At 42.5% G+C, this 23232-nt stretch overlaps 1 protein-coding gene across 1 annotated transcript in view; it reads right to left on the bottom strand.

The window, feature by feature from the left end:
* Positions 1-23232, bottom strand: part of fkbp16 (FKBP prolyl isomerase 16) — a 181349-nt gene that overhangs the window by 112677 nt on the left and 45440 nt on the right. Inside the window, exon 4 of the mRNA XM_060852871.1 lies at positions 21442-21530. Coding sequence (XP_060708854.1) covers positions 21442-21530 — 89 coding nt within the window. The remainder of the gene's footprint in view (positions 1-21441; positions 21531-23232) is intronic.

Raw genomic sequence — 23232 nt, 5'->3', positions numbered from 1 at the left:
CTGCAATCTCCTTACTGACCTCTCCGCCCCCACCCCACTCCGGCCTATCACCCTCACCTTGATCTCCTTCCACCTATCCCACCTCCATCGCCCCTTCCCCAAGTCCCTCCTCCCTACCTTTTATCTTAGCCTGCTTGGCTACTCTCTCTCATTCCTGATGAAGGGCTTATGCTCGAAACGTCGAATTCCCTATTCCTGAGATGCTGCCTGGCCTGCTGTGCTTTGACCAGCAACACATTTTCAGCCATTATTAGCTGAGGATTCATGATATAGAGTTACATTCAGTATCACTTCTCACTTGGCAATAGTAAGCATGTGCAGCTTTCTCTCAATGGGATTCAAACTCATTCCAACACCTAAGCCATGAGAAAGGGAATCCCACTGATGTTCATGCTCTGAGTGTACTCAGTGAACTCATCTTCAGCAGTACCTCCTGAACCGAGAGCTTCCAGCATTTACCAGAACAGAGCAACATATGTCTGGGAATGTCAGCAACTTCAGATACCCTCCAAATCAGATGGCAACATGACTTGGCATATGTCACCAATTGGTCATTGCTGATGGGTTCACTGTGGGAGTGCCATTGCATGGACTGAAGTGGTCCACAATACAGCTCATAGCCACCTTTTAAAGGCAGTGAGGGATAGCCAGATTGACAATGGACACCCACGTCCCATGAATGAATGCACAAGTCAAGTCCCACTTCAATAACAGCTGTTAACAATGAGAATCACATGGCCCAGATCCTATTCAGTCATATATTCTATGTCCAAACCTTCACACTGGCTTGACGCTGCCAATATTTGAACATCAATGCACTTGATCATATGCAGTTCCTTCCTTGCAATATGATTGATTAAATTGTGTGCTTGCAACATGAGCAACACTAGTAATGTTATTGCCAGTGTTTTTACTTATTGCCCAGTCTTGGCTGCTCTGATGGTATTAGGAGTCAACCCTGTAGATTAGAATCCCTACAGTTTGGAAACAGGCCCTTCGGCCTAACCAGTCCACGCTGACCCTCCAAAGATTAACCCAGCCAGACCCATTTCCCTCTGAGCTGAAAATGTGTTGCTGGAAAAGCGCAGCAGGTCAGGCAGCATTCAAGGAGCAGGTGAGTCGACGTTTCGGGCATGAACCCTTCTTCAGGAATTCCTGAAGAAGGGCTCATGCCCGAAACATCGACTCTCCTGCTCCTTGGATGCTGCCTGACCTGCTGCACTTTTCCAGCAACACACTTTCAGCTCTGATCTCCAGCGTGTGCAGAACTCACTTTCTCCCATTTCCCTCTCTCTAATGCATCTAACACTATGGGCAATTTAGCCTGGCCAATTCAGCTGACCTGCTCACCTTTGGACTGTGGGAGGAAACCCACGCAGACACGGGGAGAATGTGCAAACACCCCACAGACAGTTGCCTGAGGTGAGAATTGAACCTGGGTCTCTGGACATCCTCAACATGACGTCCCAACTCTATACTCAAAAGGTCTGAGCAATGAAGCCAAGCGTGCTAAATACCTTGTCTATATGAGATCCAATCCTCAAAGAATTATATACATGAACTCCTAGGTGCCTCTGTTCTATAACACTATCCAGGGCCCAGACATTAATTGTACAAGTCCTGTCCCTGTATGTTGAACCAAAATGCAATGAATGGGGCACAAGTTGGAGATGGGACAAAAATGCTATTGTTCCAACGTCTACTTCAACGTCCTGAAATGGTGGTGTTAAAGGAGACCAGATTTTAATGTCCTCCTCCTTTCCCTCAAGAAGTGTGGTAACATAGTGTTAATGTCAGTCGATTAATTCTTCAGAAACAATTGTTCAAATCCCACTGCAGCAGTTAGGGGATTTTAAATTCAATTAATAAATCTGGAATACAATGTTAATCTCTTTAATAATTATTACTACATCATGGGTTTTAAAAAGAATCCAAACTGATTCACTAATTCCTGTCAGGAGAGGAAACCTGGCATCCATTCCAAGCTGACTGACTCATGACTCCAAATCCACTGGGGATCTGGGAACCTTCTCAGTTAGACAAACCCAGATTAATACACTTTGGAAGCATGTACACCACATAGTTAGCGTCAGATGGCTCATTCCTACCTTTGCAAAGGCAGTTAGGAATGGGCAACACATTCTGGCCTTGTCAGAAATGCTCACAACCCAAGAATGAAAGAAAATTAGGCAAGGGTATTAGTTGGAGTTTTGCAACAATAAAACAGCTGCTCTGAGTTATTTTTGTATGGCACTAACCACAAATTATAAGATATGTACTCAATTCAATTTCAAAACAAGTAATAGAGTAACCTGGAATATTTGGCATAGGCCTTACAAATACAGGAAGAAACAACTCACAATGTCATTTGTCCTACATCATATCTACCAGGTATCTTAAAACACTTTGCACACAATAAATTACTCTTATGATGAATTGTCGCCATTACTGTTATAAATGCAGTAGTTAATTAAAAACATTTAAAGTTTAAAAGTTATTAATATGATTTTGTTCAAGTCTATAACTTGCTCTCAGCATTTTGAAAACAGCCAGGGGGGAGTAGTTTTCCTGGCATTTTCCAGTGAATGTGCTGATTGTTTTCTCTCAGTGTAAAGGGTGTATAGGGTGACCACTTGCACTGTGATAGTTGTTGATCAATAAATGCCTTCAGGACTGGATTAGTGCCATCAAGATGGATGCTGACATTAAAAAAAAGTTAGTCACTACGAGATAAGATTGCCTTGTGTTTCTTTTTGTTTCACAGATGAAAAAAGCAGAGAAGAATCACGGAAATGCTAAACTTCCCATGGGGTGAAAGGTCATCTGGTTGTCCTCGTTGTACAGTGATAGCAGATCGCAGGATTCTGAACTCTGTAGGGTGGGCAGTTGTTCTGACTGCGGCGATGTGTCAGGAAGCTGCCTGCTCAATGGAAGTACTTTACAGCGCAATGGTTTCCTATTTGGAGTCCCTTTTCATCAGGCCATCCTGCCATTACAGCGGATTCCAGCAAAAACCAGACAAATTCTCAACTCGTTTCTCCCGTGCGGCATCCCAGAAGGTGAGGCAGCAAGTGATGGAGTGTGCACTGTATCCTGGATCTGAACCTGTAACACTCTCCTCCAGGCCTGAAGTGCCAATGCCAACAACACTGAGATGGTCAATGTGGCAGCACTGAAATGGATTGTGCTACTTTCCTGTTCCTGCTCAGTGAACTGAATGAACCAGACTGATTCCTGGACCAATATAAAGAAAGAATGGATTAACTGGGCTTGTATTCACTGGAATTTAGAAGAATGTGGGGAAATCTCATAGAAACATCCAAAATCCTGGTGGGACTGGACAGGCTAGATGTAAGAATAATGTTCCTGATGTTGGGCAAGTACAGAACTGAGGGTCACACTCGAGGAGTAAGGGGTTAAGGTATTCAACAATGAGATGAGCAAGAATTTCTTCACTTAGAGAGTTGTGAGCCTGAAGAATTCTCTATCACCGCAAACTGTCGGGGCAAGTTTGTTTAGATATATCCCAGAGGAAGCTGGATGTATAGCTGAACGTGTAGCTAAAGGGGTCAAAGGGTTTGGACAGAAAGTGAGAGTGGGATACTGAGATTGTTTAGGCAGAAGTGAGTGCTGCAGATGCTGGAGATTAGAGTCAAGAGTGTGTTGCTGAAAAAGCACAGCAGGTCAGGCAGCATCTGTGGAGCAGGAAAATCGACGTTTCGGGCAAAAACCCTTTATCAGTCAGGATCATGTTGAATGATGATGCACACACGAAGGGCTGATGGCCTACTCCTGCACGTATTTTCTATGTTTTTCTGAAGTTTGGCCCTGAAAGGACTTATTAAACTTTCTAACTGCATGACTCAGTGGTTAAGAGCAGTGCTGCCTCACAGCGCCAGTGACTTGGGTTCAATTCCAGCTTTGGGTGACTGTCTGTGTGGAATCTGCACATTCTCCCTGTGCCCTGTGTGGGTTTTCTCCGTGTGCTCCAGTTTCCTCCCACACTCCAAAGATGTGCAGGTTAGGTGAATTGGCTATGCTAAGTTGCCCATAGTGTTCAGGGATGTGTAGGCTAGATACATTAGTGAGGAGTAAATGTAGAGTAATAAGGTAGGGGAATGGGTCAGGGTGAGATACTCTTCAGATGGTCGGTGTGGACTTATTGGGCCGAAGGGCCTGTTTCCACACTGTAGGGATTCTATGAAATACAGCAAGAATTGGAATTTATATCATACCTTTAATATGATAAAGCATCTGAAGGTTCTGCAGCTGTATGCGAGGCTAAAACTGTCACAATGGCTGTTCTATTTTTCAAAGATTATCTGCAATTGGTTATGTCCACATAGTCTTTCTGATGATAAATTACTGTTATCAGTGGCCCCTGCAAGGTCACAGGAAAAATCAAAGCAGAAGGTGAAGGGTGTCAGAGAAAGAGTGGGCTATGGAATTATTTTATGATGCTCTTGTCAAGATATGGGCACACATCCATTGAGATTCGATGCCCATTTCATCACTTCTTCACTGGGGATCATATTTCAATGGTCCCTGCTCTTCTGGCACAGAATTCATGGTTACTTGAAGAAAAAGGCATTGCCCTCAATCCATAGAAACGAGTCATTTCTGGTAGTACATGTCTTATAGACTTAACTTCAGTTGATTTCCAATCAGAAAGTTAAGCAACGCCTTGATGATGGATCTGATGACAAATCTTATCTCCTTTCAGATTAGGTTCTGTTCAGTGTCAACTGATGTGGGGGTCTTTTGAAGGTTAGATTGTGGAATTCGCCTTTCTCTCTGAAGCTTCTGGTCGCATGTACAGTAGGTGCAATATGAAGGAAAGTCTAGGATATCCTGGAATATCTTACTTGTGATCACCAAAACTGATGGCATAGATGAACAAATATAAGAACATAATGATAGTGGAAAGCATAGACCATAGTCTCCCTCAGCCTGATTCTCCATTCAAAATGATGATGATTGACATTCTACCTCACCTCCACTACCCTGTCTGTTCCCCATAGTCCTTGATTCATGGAGAGGCTAATAATTTGCCCATTTTAGTTTTAATATATTCAACAGTGTATGGTCTACAATGTTCTAGTGTAGCAAATTCCAACAATTCATAATCCTTTAACCGAAGGGCAGCACTATTACCTCACAGCACCAGGGACCCAGGTTCTATTCCACCTTCGAGCGACTGTCTGTGTGGAGTTTGCACGTCTGCCCCATGTCTGTGTGGGTCTCCTCTGGGTCCTCCGGTTTCCTCCCACAGTCCAAAGATGTACAAGTTAGATGGATTTGCCATGCTAAATTCTCCATAGTGTTCAGAGATGTATAAGCTTGGGGCATTTGTCAGGGGAAATGTAGAGTAGTAGGGTAGAGGAATGGGTCTGGGTGGGATAATCTTCAGAGGGTCGGTGTGGACTTGTTGGACCAAAGGGCCTTTCCATTGGGATTCGCTGATTCCATGATCTGCTTAGGAAAAGTAACATCTGACGTGGGCATTGAGGGCGACTAGAAACAAATGCCTGCATTATTCAAAGTCAATGCTGTATTATGAAGGAAGCATGTACAGAATTCCTGTTTGTATAATCATAGTGCTTTAAAAAAAACTGATTTCAACCAAGAGAACCACAAGGCCCTCTTGGAGTGTCTATTATGTATGAGAACAGTGATTAAACCCTCATTTAAGCATCTGCTCTTCATCCAACCTAATGTTATTTTTGGCACTGGATGAAATTCCTTTCATGTAATGCTCTAAGAGACAGAGTGCTTCACCAAGAAGGTCACATCTCAGCCATCAATAAAGCTACTTAAATTTGCTTCTTTATCATTCCCAGTATAAGCAGAATAAAATCCAGAAACACAAAAACTGTCTTTTCTGTTTGCATACTGCCTGTTGTTGGGTCCCAGCATTTTCCTACTCAGATTTCCGGTATTTGAGGCCAACAATTAACTGTTTTACACTTAATTTATAGAAAAGTTTAGATTTCAAGTGTGGTTCTTTAGCACACATTCTGATTCCTGTAAAGCCTGGGGTCACCATTGGCTATTTGCTGCAATGTACCAGCTGTTTAAATATTGTGGTGACAAAAGCCAGATTTCAGCAGTGAGTAACTCACCTCCACACTTACCACAGCCTTTCCAACATCTGCAAGGTGCAAGTCAGGAATGTGATGGAACAACAACACTTGCTTAGAGCATAGCTTCAATATCAATTGTAAAACTCAGCATCGTCCAATGCAAAACAGTCCACTTGCTCGGTGTGCCTTCCAACTCCACCCTCACCCCCACCCCCCCCCCCCCCCCCCCCCCCAACCTCCACCCAGGTTAGAAGATCCCAAAGATTTGCACTATCACCACTGCAGAGTTAGAGTCATCGAGTCATAGAGGTGTACAGCATGGAAACAGACCCTTCGGTCCAACCTGTCCATACCGACAAGATATCCCAACCCAATCTAGTCCCACCTGCCAGCACCCAGCCCATATCCCTTCAAACCCTTCCTATTCCTATATCCATCCAAATGCCAGTTTTATTTCTTCACAGATCGTAGACACTGCTGACTAGGCCATGTGAATTAGTCTGGTGATCTGCCATCTTGAATTGCTGTAGTCCATGTAGTATAGGTGCACGCACCCTCAAAGCTGTTAGGGAGGGAGTTCTGGAATATTGACCCAGTGACAGTGAAGAAAGATACATTTCCATGGCAGGATGGTATGGGGCTTGGAGGGGAACATGCAGAAATAGATGTTCTCATGCATCAGCTGATTATGTCCTTTCAGGTGGTTCAAAAGGTACTGTGGAAGAGGCCATGGTGAGTTGCTACATTATATATCATACAACACCAGGTTACAGTCCAACAGGTTTAATTGTACACCCCAGTCCAACACCGGCATCTCCAAATCATACATTATATATGATCACCTGAATAAAGAGCATGAGTAGACTGTCGATCCTGCTCAGTCCATTAATAAGATCATGACTGATCCGATTGTAACCCCAAAATCACATCGCTGATAGCCTTTCATCCTGTCCTGACCAAAACTGAATCCACCACCAATATAAAAATATTCAAAGACTGCTTTCTACACCTTTCCAGGAAGAGAGTTCTAAAGACTCTACAATCCTCTGAGAGAGAAGATTTTGCCTCGTCGGTTTTAAACAGGCAACCCTGATTTTTAAGCTATGACCCCTAGTTCTCCATTCTCTCAAAAGAGGACCTTGTCAATATTCTGCAGGATCTTAAATGTTTCAAACAGGATGCCTCTTACTCCTCAGAACTCCAGTGATTTCAAGCCAAGCCGTTCCGCATGCCACAGCCCACTCAATCCACATATTATTCTGGCAAACTATCTCTGAACTGCTTCCAATAAATTTATTTCCTTCCTTACTAAGGTATGCATTACTCCAGATGTGGTCTTACCAGTGTCATGTATAACTGAAGCTTAACCTCTATCCTTTTATATTCAATTTCTATTCCAATAAATGATACTATTCTATTAGCTTTCCTGATTATTTGTTCTATCGACACTCTAACCTTGAGGTTCATACACTCTAACACCCGGATCCTGCTTGAAGCACAGCAAACTCTCAGTAATTTGACAGTATAGATTTGCTTATTCTTCCTGCCAACATTTTCTCACATTCTCCATTTGCCAGATTTTTGTCCACTCATTTATATGTATCTACAGTAACAGTAATATAATATATCAGGATATATATCTTTTCTAGCCTCCTTATGTCAGCTTGGCAAATTACTTTCCTATCTATTGGTCATCAGTATACTTTCTACCCCTGCATCCAAGACACTAATATAAACTACAAACAGTTGAGGTGCCAGCACTGATCCTTGCGGCACACTACTCATTACATCGCGCCTACCTGAAAAAAGACCCACTTATTCTTACTGTCTGCTTCCTGTTAGCCAGACAATCTTCTATCCATGCCAATGAGCCCCCGTACTATGACATTTTATTTTCTGCAATAATCTTTGATATGACCCTTTAGCAAATGGATTTTGGAAACCTGAGTTCAATACATCCACCTTTTTGTACACAACACAGTCTCAAAGAACTCAAGTAAATTGGTTAAACATGATTTACCATTCAGAACACTATGTTTACTCTACCTGATTATCTTGAACTCATCAGAAGTGTCCTGCTGTAACTTATTTTAAAAAAACTCCTAACATATTTCTTTTGATAGATATTTCTTAAGCTAACTGGCTGGTAATTTCCTGTTTGTTGTCTCCCTCCTTTATGAATAAAAGAGTTAGATTCAATACCTTCCAATGTAATGAGACTTCCTCTGACTCTAGGGATTTTTAGAAAATTAAAGTCAATGCTAGCAAAGTAACTGCACAGAGGTTGGTATCCTGTCACCCTATACTTACACGTGGAGAGTCCTTGACACTGATCCAGCTCCCTCAGAGTCAGCTCTCAGAGTGAACAGAACCTCTGACACTCCTGTTCATAACTGTCAGCCAGGGCTCCCTGATTGGACCAGAGTAACAGTTCCAAACAGGGAACTCATATGCTATGAGATCCACGTGGCTGACTTCATTACAATCATTACAACACGTATTATTTCAGTAGCTACTTCTAGCTTGCCTTATCAAAATCAGCAGGTGGCATGGTGGCTCAGTGAGTAGCACTGCTGCCTCACAGCATCAGGGACCTGGGTTCAATTCCAGCCTGGGGTGACTGTCTATGTGGAGTTTGCACATTCTTCTTGTGCCTGCATGGGTTTTCTCCTGGTGCTCCAGTTACCTCCTACAATCCATAGATGTGTAGGTGAGGTGAATTGGCCATACTAAATTGCCCATAGTGTTCAGGGATGTGTAGATTAGGCGATTAGGTGCATTAGTGAGGGGTAAATGGGGTCTGGATGGGTTACTCTCATGAGGGTCAGTTTGGACTTTCTGGGCTGAATGCCCTGTTTCCACACCGTAGGGATTCTATATTCTATACCTGTATAAACCCAAACACTTGTCAGTCCATAGCGTCAACAAATTAAGTCTCGATCTCTAGTGAAAGTAATTTTCTTGAGTTGCTCTCTCTCATCCATTTCCTGATTTATTGCTACTTCTGGGAAGTCACCTGTGTACTATACAATGAATACGGATGCAAAATAATGTTGCACGCTGTGTTAATATAATTCTAGATTTGGACAATATTTGTTGAATAATGCTGAGTGTGCAAAGAATTATGCTAACAACCAATTTAGTGTTGTCATTCAAGCTCACAGTGTGGTGCTTTTGAGTGTACTGGAAGGTATATATATGTTTCTATTTTCAGTCTTCGCAAATAGAAAGAACATGTAACTGTTTTAATTCAAAACAGGTGACAGCCATTCAATGGTTCATTTCTCAGGGCAATTCCCTGAGAACCTGCTTAATCTAAACTTTATTAAAGACTGGCTGTTAATGTGTCAATCAACATTAATATATGGATTCACCATGGCAACATCACTATCAATCAGAATTCACTTGGCAACCAATCAACACTTTCTCACAGACTACAATGTTGGACTTCCTCTTAAATTGTTATTCTTGCGAATTGTCCTGATGAGATTAGATGAAAAGAATTATTTAACAAAACTCCTAAATAACATTTTTCTTTTATCTTGTTTCTACTCTAATTTACCGCATCTCCCCAAATTTGATCTCTTGCTGTCAATGTTTAGTTTAAAATTCTCTCTATGTCTCTAGTCAAACAGCTCAGAAGAACACCAGCTCCACACGGTTCAGGTAGACACCTCCTCTCATTTTCTCCATTATTAGTGCCAGTGCCCTGTGAACTGGAACCCACTTCTCCCACATCAGTTTTGAGTCCCACTGAGCCAGTGTTTGCCAGTCGCCTTGCTCTTCACATTTACTCCATGATAATTTGGACATGACTCAGGTAATTATCCAGAGATTATGACTTTTGAGAATTTGTTTCTTGCTTTGGAAGATATTTCCTCATAATCGTCATGCAGAACCTTCTTGTTTGTCTTGTCTATACCTTTGTTACCTATATGGACCACAATGGCCAGATCCTCCCCTTCACACTGTAAGCTTCTCTCCAGCTCTAAGTGGTCATTCCAAGCTTTGGCACTGGGCAGACAACATGGTTGTTTAGATTCTCATCGTTTGCTGCAGAGAGTGCTGTCAATTCCTCTGCTTATACTGTCTCCTAATAAGATTGCATTCTGTTTTGTTACTCTATGTTTCAGTACCAGGGCACCATGATCTGCTAACTCATCCATCCTGCAGCCTCTACTCCCATCCAAGCCACCTGAAAGAACCTCAAGCCTGTTGGACAAATGCAAAGGTTGAGGCTCCTGCACCCCTGCCATCTCAGTCCCCTTACCTGCCTCCATCACTACCATTCTCCTGTTCCTGAACACTGACCAAATCAGAAAACATAATCCTAACCAGTATGACTGACTCCTACTAAAAATAACCCCTGGTGGATTTCTGTTGTGTTGCAGTGTCTGTGGTTGAGCCTCCAGCCCATAAGCTCGATACCAGATCTTCCTCAAGCTTCAACAATTACTATATGTGTTTGCCTAAGAGCAAATGAGCTTCTATGAGCTCCCATATACTTCAGCTGCCTCATATTACCTGCACTGCCATACTTAACATCTTCTGAAAAACAATTTAATTATTTTATTCAATTATACGTTCAGTTTTTTTTATATAATTGTATTAATTTTAACACCAGTGATGATACTATTTTGGAACTTAGGAACAAAATAAACCTTAGTCACACATTTACCAAATAATTGGCTTCTTCTCCTATTATAAAATTCCTAGAGTGAGAAAATAGGCTATTCAGCCCATCAAATCCACACTTCCTCTCTGAACAGCATCCCACCCAGACCCACCCTAGATTTCCCATGGCCAATCCACCAAGCCTACACATCCCTGAACACTATGGGCAATCTAGCCTGGCCAATCCACTTAACTTGCAGATCTTTGGACCACCGGAAGAAACCCACGTAGACACAGGGAGAATGTGTAAACTCCACGCAGTCACCTGAGGCTGGAATTGAACCTGGATCACTGGCACTGTGAGGTAGCAGTGCTGATCACTGGGCCACCCATATTGCAGAATAAGAATCAATTCGAGGGTGCTCAAGAAGTGAGAAAAAGCCAAAGAGCACCTGTTACCCATTCTCCTCAAACTCCCTTAATCACCCAACTCCAATTACTCCATTGTAAAGCACAATCAGAGTCCAGAGCTTGGATTTGCTGGAGGTGGGAAGGCAATGGGATTCTGAACTGCTACTGAGCCAAGTCACTTGTTCACCAAATGACTCCATGCCTACCACCTTCAGCTGGAAAATTCTGCCTTATCATTCCTTGTTCTTAAACTCCAGAACTGCCAACCCTGTCAATCTTCAATGCTCAAAGGTCAAGGCAGTTCCCCAACAGCAAACCTACAGCTATCTTCTCAATTGACAAGGAACTTGTTTAAATGGGTAATCTTCCTTTCTTCTTCCACAAGTATTATCAAATAGAACTCGGGATAACCATGTTAATTGCCTTTTGATTAAATCTTGGTGAATGGATGCGAAGTCTAACTTAGTCTTTGAATTGAACCTGGATTATAAGTAGAGTTCATCTCTGTATCTGGATGAGAAATACTGTCTTGGATGATATTCAGTTCTCCCTATGCCATGTTTGAACCTTTGATGGTCCTTGGTAGGGGTATGGATTTATAGGAAAAACGTATGAATTGACATTATTACATAATATTTGTGACCAATAGCAGCTAAATAATAAAACTAATGGCTTTACTTAAATGAAAGTCGTGTCATTTCTTCATATGGGGTCTCTGATCGGACTAGCATTTATTGACCATCTGTAATTGTGCTGCAGTAGGTGGGCCAGTTCCTTGAGCTGCTGCTGTCTATGTGGTGTAGATACACCTTTAATACTGTGAGGCAGGAGATGTTGATGTTTTGACCCAGCAACACTGAAGGAACAGCGACATAGTTGCAAACTGGATGCTGAGCGGCTTGGAGGGGAAATTGCAGATGATGATGTTCCCGTTTACCTGCTGCCTTTATCCTTCTTAATGGTAGAGGTCACAGGTTTGAAAATTACTGTCACAGGAGTCTGGACGAGTTACTGCAATGCATTTTGTAGATGCCACTGTGCTCCGAGGGTAGATGGAGTGAATTGTTAAGCAGGTGAATGGGGTGCTAATCAAGTGAACCAATTCATCCTGGATGATACCAAGTGTTACTGTTATTCAGTTAAATAGAAAGTGTTCCATTAAACTTCTGACTTGGACCTTTGTAAATAATAGGCAGTCTTTGAGGAGATAGGACTAGAGTAACTTGCTGCAGAGTTCCCACCCCTCTGCCCTGCTATTGTAACCAAACCAATATCAAATGTTTCTCAGATTACCAAAAGTCCTTATCAACCTTCTCCATAAGAAATCAGCAGCCATGTTGTAAGTAATGTCATTCCAGTATTGACAGGAGGTGTATGACAGGGCCATGTTGTAAGTAATGTCATTCTAGTATTGACAGGAGGTGTATGACAGGGCCATGTTGTAAGGATTGTTATTCCAGTATTGACAGGAGGTGTATGACAGGGCCATGTTGTAAGTAATGTCATTCCAGTATTGACAGGAGGTGTATGACAGGGCCATGTTGTAAGGATTGTCATTCCAGTATTGACAGGAGGTGTATGACAGGGCCATGTTGTAAGTAATGTCATTCCAGTATTAACAGGAGGTGTATGACAGGCCATGTTGTAAGGATTGTCATTCCAGTATTGACAGGAGGTGTATGACAGGGCCATGTTGCGAGGATTGTCATTCCAGTATTGACAGGAGGTGTATGACAGGGCCATATTGGAGTCCCAGCACATTTGATTCTGTGGGAATTACACAGGAAGTTGAAACTTCCAATGGACAATCTCCTGGTGTCTGGAAACCTCCAAAAAGGTCCCCAGCTCTGAATTAGAGTTGGAGACTTCAGTGGGTTCCAACCAAGTTAGCTTAACAGGTAACAAGAAAATGTTAGCAGACTTAAAACCCACTATAACTTCTCGGCAACTATTAAATTGACTCCTGAAAACACCTGACATAACTCCACAATGAGCTTCCAATACCCCTAGATGGATGACTATCTTCCCCTTCTCTAGTACTCATCTCACCCGACACCACACCTCACAAATTACCACACATCCCTACATCCAATGCTGACTGTTGCTTCCATTTCTGACAGCACCAAAATGTCCCACGACATTACTCGATCCCCTTCGAACAACTCTCAGCTCCTATCAACACACTTGCCAACCTACCCACATGCTAATCTACCATCTTAAGGCACTATCTATTCATCTATTAATTTACCACACTGTCCAATGACAACTTTACAATCTGATCAAGCTGCCACTCTACTTTTCATAAAGTTACCTGACTTACCCACACCAATTCCTCAGGTGTCGTTAAATAACTTTGAATGGTAAAATACGTCAGACAATATAATGACACTTTAATTACACAGCCAACTACTGTCATATTGTATTGGGAGATAGCGTCGGTATATTGGGCGGCACGGTGGCACAGTGGTTAGCACTGCTGTCTCACAGCGCCTGAGACCCGGGTTCAATTCCCGACTCAGGCGACTGACAGTGTGGAGTTTGCACGTTCTCCCTGTGTCTGCGTGGGTTTCCTCCAGGTGCTCCAGTTTCCTCCCACAGTCCAAAGATGTGCTGGTCAGGTGAATTGGCCATGCTAAATTGCCCGTAGTGTTAGGTAAGGGGTAAATGTATGGGTGGGTTGCGCTTCAGTGGGTCGGTGTGGACTTATTGGGCCGAAGGGCCTGTTTCCACACTGTAAGTAATCTAATCATTGTCACTGTTGGTTTCTACAGGAACCGTCTGGCATATCTTTAGTGGATTTGCAATCACCAATCCTTCCTGCTTTTATTAATTAAGCGATTGATACCATGTGTGAAAGGATACCTTTGGTCAAACAGAGACATGCACAAGAATTCCTAGAGGCATGGCATTCCAACCGGAACTCTATCAACAAACACATCGAGTTAGACCCCATCTACCACTCCCTGAGAAAAAGAACAGGAAATGACATCACCTCATGAAATGACATCGCCAACCTAACGAAACCCAAACATATTAATAGAAAGCAGGAATCATCAGCAGTGTTTCGCCTGGACGCCCACTGAAGATGTTACCTAGTAAGGTGACGAAACATCTGGAAATGAACCTTCCAGCTCAGCAAGCAAACCTACATCCAGAACCTCAACATGAGCTACAAATCTTCTCAAAACTTGCTAAGTAGCTATTTACATTACATATAAAATATATCATTAGCACCTGTGATACATTGAAGCCCAATGTAACGGTATAGCAGCTGTATGTGGAGAATTGGTAGGGAGCACAGACAACTCGCTAATGAGCATGTAGAGAACTCTCTGCAACACTGGATAGCTCCTCCCAGGGGCAGTTCTTTATACCTTACTGGCTGAACTTATGTAGTGATGCCTGCTGACCTTTCAGATACAAACTGCCTGATACAACAATTGCACTACAATTGATCAATAGAAATAGCACTGAATATTTCGATGGAGCAGAAAAATAATAAAGAAACTATGCATTTACATTGTTTTTACCTTTCTCTGCTATCTGTATGGTAATTGTTGACGACCTTAAGGGGCATTCCCAGGGTCTCTAGCATCATGGGAGACATGGCATCACTTCTTGTGTTGTTGTAAGGCCTAGACAGTCAGCTGTGAAAGAAGCATCTGGAATGGCCAGACTAGAGAGACTTGGAAATCTTGCTACAAATATGTGGAAAGGTAAGAGGGAATCTTATTTTATATGATCACCATCAGAGGGATTTGTGCCATTGGTAATCAGACATTCTAGGCCATTATTGTCATGAGGTGAGGTTTTAAAAAGTCAGAAGAGTCATGATGGGCCAAACGACCATGTGCAATCATATGATTCTATGAGTTTAGATTTAATTGATATGGTGTAGCAAATTCCTGAAGTATAGATGGTTCAATATTGCTATTGGACTGTTTTTAAACAAACAAACAGAAAACTCCCATTTGGTGCAGAGTTTTGGATAACTCCACCACAATGAATTTCATCTTTAAGCATTATATTTAAATGGCTGGGTTATCCATCGATTATTGCAGCATCAGGGAGAGTTTTCAACAGGGGGTTGGCAACAGGAGAACTATCACCAGTCAGTATAGGAGCATAATTAGGCCAACTTGCCCATTAAATCTGCTCCACCATTCGACCATGGCTGATATGTTTCTCAACCCCATTCTCCTGCAGTCAGTGTGATGGGTCGAAGTGTGTCTATTTTAACGCAACAAGTATCAGGAATAAAGGTGACAAACTCAGAGCATAGTACTTGGAACTATGATGTTGTTGCCATTACATAGACTTGGATATCATGGGATATCATGGTTGTTGGATGTTCAGGAGTTTAGATGTTTCAAAAGGAATAGTGGAGGAGGTAAAAGAGGTGGAGGAGTGGCATTGCTAATCAGGGACAGTATCCCACCTACAGAAAGGGAGATCGATGAGGAGAGTTTGCCTACAGAGTCAGCACGGGTGGAAGTCACAAGGAGTAGTTACTTTAGTAGGAGTTTTCTACAGGCTCCCCAACAGCAACAGAGACACGGAGGAGCAGATTGGGAGGCAGATTTTGGAAAGGTGCAGAGGCAACATAGTTGTTGTCATGGGTGACTTTAACTTCCCTAATATTGATTGGAACCTATAGAGTTCAAATAATTTGGTTGGACCAGTTTTTATCAGGTGTCTCTGGGAAGGGTTCCTGATGCAATATGTTGATAAGCCAACTAGAAGTGAGGCCATATTGGATTTGGTACTTGGCAACGAACTCAGATCTCTTAGTGGGACAGCATTTCAGTGATAGTGTACACAACTCCCTGATCTTTACTATAGTCATGGAGAGGGTTAGGAGCAGATGGTATGGGAAAGCATTTAATTGGGGGAAGAAGAATAACAATGCTATTAGGCAGGAACTGGGGCACTTAATTTGGCAACAGATGTTCTCAGGGAAAAACACAACAGAAATATGGAGGCTGTTTAGGAAGTACTTGCTGGTAGTGCTGGATAGGTTTGCCCCACTGAGGCAAGGAAGGGGTGGTCGGTTGAAAGAACCTTGGGTGACAAGGGATGTGGAACATCTAGTCAAGAGGAAGGAGGAAGCTTACTTAAGGTTGAGGAGACAAGGATCCAACAGGGGTTTACAGCGTTACAAGGTAGTCAGGAAGGAACTGAAGAACGGACTTGGGAGAGCTAGAAGGGACATGAAAAAGCTTTAGTGGGTAGGATTGCGGAAAACCCTAAGGCATTATACACAAGGAACAAGAGGATGGCCAGAGTGAGGGTAGGGTTGGTCATGGATAGTGGAGGGAACTTGGATCTGAAGTAGGGGAAGTAAAGGAGATCCTTAATGATTACTTTGCTTCTGTATTCACTACTGAGAGGGACCTTGATGTTTCTGAGGACAGCATGAAGCAGTCAGATATGCTAGAACAGGTTGATGTTAGGAAGGAGGATGTTATCAAAATTTTGAAAAACATAAGGATAGGTAAGTCCCCTGGGTCAGATGGGATATACCCATGGTTATTACAGGGAGTGAGGGAAGAGATTGCTGCTCCTTTGGCTATTATCTATGCATACTCACTGTCCACTGGAATAGTGCCAAATGATTGGAGGGTGGCAAATGTTATTCCCTTGTTCAAGAAAGGGATTAGGAATAATCCTGGAAATTGTAGACCAGTCAGTTTTATGTCAGTGCTGGGCAAAGTATTGGAGAGGACTTTGAGAGACAGGATTAATGATCACTTAGAAAACCATAGTTTGATTAGAGATAGTCAGCATGGCTTTGTGAGGGGCAAATCATGCCTCACAGGCCTTATTAAATTCTTTCAGGATGTAACAAACCTCATTAATGAAGATAGAGCAGTGGATTTCAGCAAGGTGTTTGATAAAGTTCCCCATGGTAGGCTCATTCAGGAAGTAAGGAGGCATGGGATACAGGGAAATCTGGCTGCCTGGATACAGAATTGGCTGGACCAAAGAAGACAGAGGGTGGTAGCAGATGGAAAATATCTAGCCTGGAGCTCGATGACCAATGGAGCCCTGCAATGATCTGTTCTGGGATCTCTATTCTTTGTGATTTTTATAAATGACTTGGATATGGAAATGAATGGGAAGGTTAGTAAGTTTGCTGATGACATGAAGGTTGGTGGAGTTGTGGATAGTGTGGGGGGCTGTTGTAGGTTGCAACGGGACATTAGCAGGATGCAGAGCTGGGCTGAGAAGTGGCAGATGGAGTTCAACCTGGAAAAGTGTGAAGTGATTCAGTTTGGAAGGTCAAATTTGAATGCAGGCTACAGGGTTAAAGGCAGGATTCTCAGCAGTGTGGAGGAACAGAGGATCTTGAGGTCCATGTCCATAGTTCCCTCAAAGTTGTCACCCAAGTTGGTAAGGTTGTTAAAAAGGTGTATGGTGTGTTGGCTTTCATTAGCAGGGAGATTGAGTTTAAGAGCTGCGAGGTTATGCTGCAGCTCTATAAAGCTCTGGTTAGACCACACTTAGAATATTGTGTTCAGTTCTGATTGTCTCATTATAGGAAGGACGTGGAAGCCTTAGAGGGCAGGCAGAGGAGATTTAGCAGGATGCTGCCTGGACTGGAGGACATGTCCTATGAAGAAAGGTTGAGGGAGCTAGGCTTTTCTCATTGGAGCGAAGAAGGATGAGAGGTGACTTGATAGAGGGGACAAGATGATGAGAGGCATAGATAGAGTGGATAGCCAGACTCATTTTCCCCAGGCAGAAATGACTATCACTAGGAGGCCTCATTTTAAGGTGATTTGAGGAAGATTTAGAGGAGATGTCAGAGGCAGGCACTTTACACAGAGAGTGGTGATACATTCAGGACGTTTAAACCACTCTTGAATACAATGAAGGGTATGTAGGTTAGTCTGATCTTAGAGTAGGAGAAATGTTTGGCACAACATTGAGGGCTGAAGTTCCTCTACTGTTCAATGTTCTACATTCTATCTCTATCTTAAATACACTCAATGACTTGGCCTCCATGGCCTGCTGGGGCAACAAGTTCCACCAATTAACGCTTCTCTGGGGGGCAGCACAGTCATTCAGTGGTTAGCACTGCTGTCTCACAACACCAGGATCCCAGGTTTGATTTTTGCCTTGAGTGACTGTGTGGAGTTTACACATTCTCCCTGTGTCTGCATGGGTTTCCTCTGGGTGCTCCAGTTTCCTCCTGCAGTTCAAAGATGTGCAGGTTAGGTGAATTGGCCAGGCTAAATTGCCCCATTAGCCAGACGGAAATGGATGTGGGTGAGTTACTCTTTGGAGAGTTGGTGTGGACTGGTTGGGCCAAAGGGCCTGTTTCTGCGCTGTACGGAATCTAATCTAATCTTAATCTCAGTACTAAAGGGTCATCCCTTCTCTCTGAGGCCTAGTCTCTCCTACTAGTGGAAACAGCTTCTGCATATCTAATCTACCCAGGCCTCTCAGTATTCAGTAAGTTTCAATTCAATCTCCCCGTCATCCTTCTAAACTCCATCTAGTACAGAACCAGAGGCTTCAAACTGATATTACAAGCCCTTCATACCCAGTGAAGCCCTTCATCACAGTGAACTTCCGCTGTATCCCCCTCTAACTCCAGCACATCCTTCCAGTGAATCTTATATTTTGTGACATTGAGGCATGCCCTCGCTTTCAGTGAACATACACTTGGCTTAGGTAAAATACTACTGATGCTGAACATCTGGAATAAAAGCAGAAAGTGCTGGAGAAACTCAGCAGACCTGGCAGATTTTGTGGGGAGAGAAACAGTTAATGTTTTGAGTCCAATCTGACTCTTCTTTGGAACTGAAGGAGACTGGAAAGTGACAGAAGTGAAGGAGGATCTAATGGAACAGTTAGTGAGAGCGAGAGACAAAATGACTGCCAATGGTAATAACCACCTGATGAAGGAACAGCGCTCTGAAAGCTAGCTTCCAAATAAACCTGTTGGGGTGTAACCTGAATGGATTTTTAACATCGTCCAACCCAGTCCAATATCAGCACCTCCAAGTCATGGTAATAAGGAAGAGATGTAGGTGTCAATAGGTAAAGTCACCACAGTCCCAGAGGGCTGCTTTCTCATTACAGGGAGATGAATGCTGATGGATTTAATGTGAGAGTCACTACTCCCCAGGTAAGGTCTGAGGCTGAGGAGGTAGGACCTTTATGGTAATCTCAGCTGAGTGGGAACTAAATCCATATTACCGCCATCACTTTACTTCACAGACCAGCTTTCCTGATGAAGGGCTTTTGCCCGAAAGTCCATTTTCCTGCTCCTCAGATACTGTCTGACCTGTTGTGCTTTTCGAGCGCCACTCTAATCTTGATTCTGATCTCCAGCATCTGCAGTCCTCACTTTTGCCTAGACCAGCTGTCCAGCCAACTGAATTAACTGACGCCATATCAGCATTCGTAACATGTAACTGATTGAAAACCGATCTGCTCCAAGAAATCAAACTCATGACATCAAGACATGGCAGAAATGTTGGACAGCGTTCATGGTCTGAAGTTGTTGAACTTGAAGTTGAGTCCTGAAGGCTTCACAATGCCAAGGTGGAAAATGACGTGCTGTTTCTTCAGCTTGTGTTGAAGCACTGTGGCAGGCGTAAGGTGGGAGTGCTAGCACGAGAGCAAGATGTTTTATTGAAATGGGCAGCAACTGGAAGGATCGCAAGACAAACACACCTCTGTGAGGCTTTGGCCCTGTCTGACTGGATAGAAAATACTCACAAGTCAAAGCTAAAATGGTGGTTAGATACAAATCCTGCAGGAGTCAGCCTTTTGACGAATGTATTGGAAAATGCTGGCTGTGCAAACAAAGCATTTCAAAAGGAGCGTATTACTGTTGGCTCAACTGAGAGTCTAAATTTGAGAAGTGGGGCTGTCACAATGTTAATTAAGAACAGCCATGGTAAAATGATTTTGCAACTTTAGTACAGCTAGAATATTATCATTGAGGTGATACAACACCATGCTGTCATTGAATGCTCCTCTACCAGCTACTAAGTCACACTTGAGCAATTAGGAGGTTACAAGTTGCTGCACTGCTCAGATAATTCACCAAAGTAACAAAATAGCATTCACAGGAAGTAAATTAAATGAAAAGAAAATTATTTGTTTCTTTTCAGTTGTCTATATTGATGAAATATACACTTTGTTGATCTTTGATACTGATTTGGATCCAAGTGCAACATATTCATCATGCGCAATATTTATATTTAACTTTATAAAGTGTTCCCAAGGCAGCATTGACTTAGTTCATATCCTCCTCCCTACGGCCATTTTCATAGTTTCTTTAACAGTATATAACATTTGGATAAACTCAGTGGATGCAACTAAGCATTTTAACAGAACGGTATAATAATGATGGATTAGCTAGAAAACATTTAGAAATAACACATCACATGTCATTGAAGTTTGGAAAGGGTCAGACTTGCCCAGCAGGAATATTAATCTGTTCAATGGCACAATCTCATCGATCTGAACTGGAATCCAAAATGCAGAAACCCAAATCGGATGTAAAGGATTCCAGGGCACTTTTTCAAAGGGAAATTGAAACTCCTTGGGAGTTGTACTTGGTGTCCTGGCCAATATTTATCCCTCAATCGCTGAAGCAGATTATCTGGTCATTTTCACATTGCCTTGGGAGTTTGTGGTGCCGAGATTGGTTGCTATGTTTTCTGTGTAACAGTGGTAACTATCTCACTGGCTGTAGAGTGCTTTAGGATTTGTAAATGCAAATCTTTAACTTTAGCCGGCTACAAATCTAATCTATTTTTGCATTCCACATTCAATAAGGAGAGACTTCTTTGCAACATGTGCAATAATACTGTGCAATAACTTAAAGGATCAACAGCATACTGGAATGTTGATTGACCAGAAAATACATGAGCAACTTTCCATCTGAGAAAAATTATCTAGATGTTAATAACTTAAAGATTTTGAAACTTAGAAACAAACATTTATTTGTAAAAGCTGAGTTTTGCTGCATTCACTCACAGGCAGCCACTTGGTCAGTGGTCAATTTAATAACATTATAAGTCACGTCTGGCTAACTTATGAAGGCTTTTCACTTCTACTACTTTTCTTGAAACCTCTTGCACTTCAATACTTAATGAGTTCTTTACTATAAATAAAAGCTCACATTTATATTTTACATATCGACATGAACCATATTTCAAAAATGAGTCGACTGCTTGATGACTATTTTCACTTTTGCCCATATTTCTAGTCTTCTTTATGATTGTCTGCTGTACCAACATCGTAGAAGTTCAGGCTTTTAACATCTCTCAGCCACAATCTCTCGACAGACATGAAAATATGACCTTACCTCCCAGTGTGACCGTAGGCATATTGTCCGTCAGAGATTACAAGAGCAACTTCGTCCAATTGCATTGAAAATGCACAGAATTCAAGTGCCTACAGATAGCAAAATAAATATTAAGGCATGAATTAATTGCTTGAATGCATTACAAGTCTTCCAAGTTGTACAAAGTGATTAAGGTAATCAGGGGTCCCTGATTTAAGAACGCTCATACTTATGAATATGATCACATATAAGGGTGTAATTTTAAAGATCTGACAGATAAACACTTGCTGGATTTATGAACAGTTATTTTATATTGTCCTGCATATTTGGGCGGCACGGTGGCACAGTGGTTAGCACTGCTGCCTCACAGCGTCAGAGACCCGGGTTCAATTCCCGCCTCAGGCGATTGACTGTGTGGAGTTTGCACGTTCTCCCCGTGTCTGCGTGGGTTTCCTCCGGGTGCTCCGGTTTCCTCCCACAGTCCAAAGATGTGCGGGTCAGGTGAATTGGACATGCTAAATTGCCCGTAGTGTTAGGTAAGGGGTAAATGGAGGGGTATGGGTGGGTTGCGCTTTGGCGGGTCGGTGTGGACTTGTTGGGCCGAAGGGCCTGTTTCCACACTGTAAGCAATCTAATCTGCATCGTGGTCTGTCTGGTGCACAAATCAATTAACAAACAGATTCAAGAATGGAACTCTTGGGGGCTATCTGTATACGGCATGGAATATTTGCCCATTCTGCCTTGGTTTGTTTCCTGAAGAAGGGCTCATGCCCAAAACGTCAATTCTCCTGCTCTTTGGATGCTGCCTGACCTGCTGCGCTTTTCCAGCAACACATTTTCAGCTCTTGTTTCCTGAACACACAGATGGTCTGGTCTCTGATAGTCAAATATTGTCTTGCCCACCGAGGTTGAGGTCCCTGCCTTTATTAGAGTGATGAATGGACTCTCTAACTTCAAATAATACTGATCTTGTTAATGTCGATCTCACCTAGCGTCCATTTCATGTGGTGTAACCTGTATGCGTTACTCTGTTGAAGTTTTGTGTTCACCCTTTGTCCTTGCTTACTCTGGTCTGCCTGTACTACTCACAAAACTTCTCTTTGTGCTTAGATACACGTGACAATAAATAAAATCAATCAATCATACAACAGTTTTTTTGTCTTTCAGTGTATCTAGAATTTGGAGATTCTGTTATAAAAGTGAAGTTGAGATCAAGCATCAGCCATGATCTTGTGGAATGGCAGAGCTCCTGCATCTTAAGTCCCTTAATCAACTATTCCACTGAAACTCACTCTCTAAGGTCATGGAGAATATTTATTTTGGACATAAACATTCTCCATGTTCTAGAGTTCCACCAGTGCTCATGGGGCCATGTCACACCTTGAGTCCACTGTCTCGTCAGAGAGGGAGAAACAAATGAATAGCAGTAAATTGTAAATAACCCATAAATTAATTATGTTGTTATGCAATGTTTGTGACATAAAGCGAAGTGGCTGCAGAGAAAGAAGACACCAATTGACTACTGATTGGGAGTGGGAACATTTGGCATCACAATAGGCATAACTCTTCAACAAAACTCCTCACACAAAAGATATATGTGAGTCCGGTTCAATATACCAGGCATGGACCCTGAGATTATTGAAGTGCTGGGAATGACACCAGATGGCCGATGTAGATCCCTCCAATGTGCTAAAAGCTGATTTCTGTCCAGTTTTGAAGACAAACCACAGACTGGTTTTAATAGCTGCTGAAAGGGTATGAGGATCCATTTTGATCTTCAGGATTTGATCCCTGTTATATATCTTTTGAATT

This window comes from Hemiscyllium ocellatum, chromosome 39, assembly GCF_020745735.1.
Source record: "Hemiscyllium ocellatum isolate sHemOce1 chromosome 39, sHemOce1.pat.X.cur, whole genome shotgun sequence".
In the NCBI taxonomy this organism is placed as follows: Eukaryota; Metazoa; Chordata; class Chondrichthyes; order Orectolobiformes; family Hemiscylliidae; genus Hemiscyllium; species Hemiscyllium ocellatum.
The sequence above is the reverse complement of the archived record's forward strand: the minus strand, read 5'-3'. Positions and strand labels throughout refer to the sequence as shown.